This window comes from Mizuhopecten yessoensis, unplaced genomic scaffold, assembly GCF_002113885.1.
Source record: "Mizuhopecten yessoensis strain PY_sf001 unplaced genomic scaffold, ASM211388v2 scaffold10435, whole genome shotgun sequence".
In the NCBI taxonomy this organism is placed as follows: domain Eukaryota; kingdom Metazoa; phylum Mollusca; class Bivalvia; order Pectinida; family Pectinidae; genus Mizuhopecten; species Mizuhopecten yessoensis.
The window spans coordinates 44,059-48,129 of NW_018408545.1; the positions used below are offsets into that span (position 1 = coordinate 44,059).

Genomic DNA, 4,071 nt, shown 5'->3' on the forward strand with positions numbered 1-4,071 from the left:
GTGCAGTTTACAGTATATTGGTTGTGTGAATTGTGATGTGAGAGAAATAACACATGATCTCGTGCAGTTTACAGCATTATGGTATCGCGAATTGTGATGTGACAGAAATAACACATGATCTTGTGCAGTTTACAGCATTATGGTTGTGTGAATTGTTATGTGTCAGAAATAACACATGATCTCGTGCAGTTTACAGCATTATGGTTGTGTGAATTGTGATGTGTCAGAAATAACACATGATCTCGTGCAGTTTACAGCATTATGGTATCGCGAATTGTGATGTGACAGAAATAACACATGATCTCGTGCAGTTTACAGCATTATGGTTGTGTGAATTGTGATGTGTCAGAAATAACACATGATCTCGTGCAGTTTACAGTATAATGGTTGTGTGAATTGTGATGTGCCAGAAATAAGACCTGATCTTGTGCATTTTACAGTGTAATGGTTGTGTGAATTGTTATGTGTCAGAAATAAGACGTGATCTTGTGCAGTTTGCAGTGTAATGGTTGTGTGAATTGTCATGTGACAGAAATAACGCATGATCTCGTGCAGTTCACAGCATTATGGTTGTGTGACTTGTGATGTGTCAGAAAGAAGACCTGATCTTGTGCCGTTTACAGTGTAATAGTTGTGTGAATTGTGATGTGACAGAAATAACACATGATCTCGTGCAGTTTACAGCATGATGGTAGTGTGAATTGTGATGTGTCAGAAATAAGACCTGATCTTGTGCAGTTTACAGTGTAATGGTTGTGTGAATTGTGATGTGAGAGAAATAACACATGATCTCGTGCAGTTTACAGCATTATGGTTGTGTGAATTGTGATGTGACAGGCATAACACAGGATCTCGTGCAGTTTACAGAATTATGGTATCGCGAATTGTGATGTGACAGAAATAACACATGATCTGGTGCAGTTTACAGCATTATCATTGATACAGAAATATTTTGAATAAATATACATTTGTGTTTGGAATCAAGATAATAAATAAATGTAGATTATTACAAATAATAAATATGCTATTTCTCGTTTGAATATATATATATATATATATATCATCATGGCACTGTACTTTAAAGCTGAAGTGATGTTTTTCAGACCCACCAGATGGCAATGATACCTGGACAAACCAGGAGGATGGCTACAACTATGCCACAGATATGGTTAGGCTGATCAAACAAGAGCACGGCGACGACTTTTCTATCTGTGTAGCAGGTAAAAGATGTCTGACGTCTGTAAAACAGTAGTGTTCTCCACAAATATATATCTAACAAAAGTGCTATTTTATGTCATAAAATATAATGTAGAGCAAACCCAATATGGATCAGTATGTATGATAATTGTAGTGCTCCACAAGATCTTTATCAATACATTGACCTAGAGTGATACATTATATATAATTTTCACACAAAATTCCACAAATGGTGAAATGAAAATCATACCTGGTAGTCAAAATGTTTGATGAATAGTTAAAGTTTAACATTAACAAACAAAGTTTGTATTATTAGTCCCCTACCGATGAAACCGGGGGGACTATAGTTTTCCCCTCCGTCTGTCCGTCCGTCTGTCTGTCTGTCCGTCTGTCCGAAGAGGTTTGTCAGCACTCTAGAGCCTTCATTCTTTCATGGATTTTAATCAAACTTTACACACATGTAAAGAATTAAAATATCTTCAACAAGTTCGAGTTTCAAGGTCATCGGATCAAGGTCAAGGTCACTATTACTATAAATAGAAAAACTTTGTCAGCACTCTAGCGTCTTCATTCTTTCTTGGTTTTTAATCAAACTTCACACAGTCATAAAGAATTAAAATATCTTCGACAAGTTCGAGTTTCAAGGTCATCGGATCAAGGTCAAGGTCACTATTACTATAAATAGAAAATCTTTGTCAGCACTCTAGCGTCTTCATTCTTTCTTGGATTTTAATCAAACTTCACACACTCATAAAGAATTAAAATATCTTTGACAAGTTCGAGTTTCAAGGTCATCGGATCAAGGTCAAGGTCACTGTTACTATAAATAGAAAATCTTTGTCAGCACTCTAGTGTCTTCATTCTTTCATGGATTTTAATCAAACTGCACACACTCATAAAGAATTAAAATATCTTCGACAAGTTTGAGTTGGACAGGTTCGAGTTTTAAGGTCAAATGGTCAAGGTCACAGTTACTATAAATAGAAAATTTTATTTAACATTCTTCCTTGCCTGTTTATCAAACTTCACACACTTGTAAAGATACCTTTACAATCAACAAATAAGATTTCTTAGTATTTTTATTCCCTTACCGGTGAAACTGGGTGGGGGTGGCAGGGAGGGAGAAGAAAACAAGAATACCTAAAGTTTTCCTCGCTGTCTGTCCGAAGAAGTTTGTCAGCACTCTTGCGCCTTCATTCTTTCCTAGTTTTTAATCAAACTTCACATTATTGTAAAGAATTTAAATATCTTGGACAATTTCAAGGTAATCGGGGCAAGACAAGGTCACTATTACTATTTTAGAAAATCTTTGTCAGCACTCTAGTGCCTCATTCTTTCATGGATTTTAGTCAAACTTCACATTATTGTAAAAAAATTCAATATATTGGACAAGTTCAAGTTTCAAGGTCCTCGGATCTAGGTTGAGGTCACTGTTGCATCTTAATAGATTGCGGGGGCCGGTAGGGGACATGTATTGCTTCAGCAATACTCAGTATGCTTGTTAAAACAATATATATCTTGTATATTCTACCTCTCTACATAGGAAAAGTTATAAGGTAATAAAACACTGACTGTCAATGGTATGGTAAGGTTTAATGCTATTGAGAGGCGTCATTCCTAACTTGTATATTCTACCTCTCTACACAGGAAAAGTTATAGATAATAAAACACTGACTGTCAATGGTATGGTAAGGTTTAATGCTAATGAGAGGCGTCATTTCCTAACTTGTATATTCTACCTCTCTACACAGGAAAAGTTATAGGTAATAAAACACTGACTGTCAATGGTATGGTAAGGTTTATTGCTATTGAGAGGCGTCATTCCTAACTTGTTTATTCTACCTCTCTACATAGGAGAAGTTATAGGTTATAAGACACTGACTGTCAATGGTATGGTTAGATTTACTGCTATTGAGAGACTTGTATATTCTAAAACTTTAAATCTTCTTCATGGGAGTGTGTTCCAGTACACCCACATTTCTGTACCTACCAATGAGATAGTTTGGTACTTCTAGTAAAAACGATTGATGTACAGTAATTACACTTGGTTAATGGACATGTTTGTACTACCAGTAATCAAGGAAACCTCTATCAGTGATAGCTTGAGTCATGTTATCTCGTTTCGCTGCAAAATTAGACTTAAAACCAGTGTACTTTCAATTTGGATTGTTAGATTATTGTCTTATTGATCAGAAAATGGATGTTGAATTTTGAAACTACCCTATTGAGCTTAATAGTATCAATTTGTAACCAGCTCACCTTTACGCTGAAATCTGCTTTTATTCATCCACCGTTGGATATATAAAAGCCACATTTTAACTGATCCACTGGCCAATAATAAAATAGGACAACCCTACCCATGGTGTCACCTAGAGTGTCATATAACATGGGTGGTTTAATTTCCCAACTAAACAAGGCAGATTCCAATTCAATCTTTATCTGCTCTGCTGCAAAAGGCCAGCAGATTTAATATCTGAAATTTGAATAAGGAGAGGTGAAAGAAAAAAATGTTCAAAAATGCCAATTTGGGATATTTGCAAAAATTTCAGGATAGTGATGCACATGGAACGTACTTCAGCTATATTATTTGGAGAAAGTAAAAATTGCAGAACTATGTAGTAAAACTTGATTAACCTGATGTGTGACAGGGTACCCCACTGGACACCCGGAGTGTACAACATACCAGGAGGACATACGTCATCTGAAGGCGAAGGTGGACGCTGGAGCAGACTTCATAATAACACAGCTTTTCTTCAAGGCTTCAACCTTCCTACAGTTTGTCAAGGATTGTAGGAGCATTGGGATCAATTGTCCCATCATCCCAGGAGTTCTCCCCATACAGGTATGATCACTAGTATTACAGCTAGTATCTCC

General features: G+C 36.2%; 1 protein-coding gene across 1 annotated transcript in view; it reads left to right on the forward strand.

Moving 5' to 3' along the window:
• The window catches only part of LOC110460561 (methylenetetrahydrofolate reductase-like), a gene marked incomplete at its 3' end in the record, with an annotated part of 11,239 nt that extends 7,200 nt beyond the window's left edge, over positions 1-4,039 (forward strand). Inside the window, exons 4-5 of the mRNA XM_021513535.1 lie at positions 1,104-1,220; positions 3,846-4,039. Coding sequence (XP_021369210.1) covers positions 1,104-1,220; positions 3,846-4,039 — 311 coding nt within the window. The remainder of the gene's footprint in view (positions 1-1,103; positions 1,221-3,845) is intronic.
• Between the last annotated feature and the right edge of the window lie 32 nt (positions 4,040-4,071).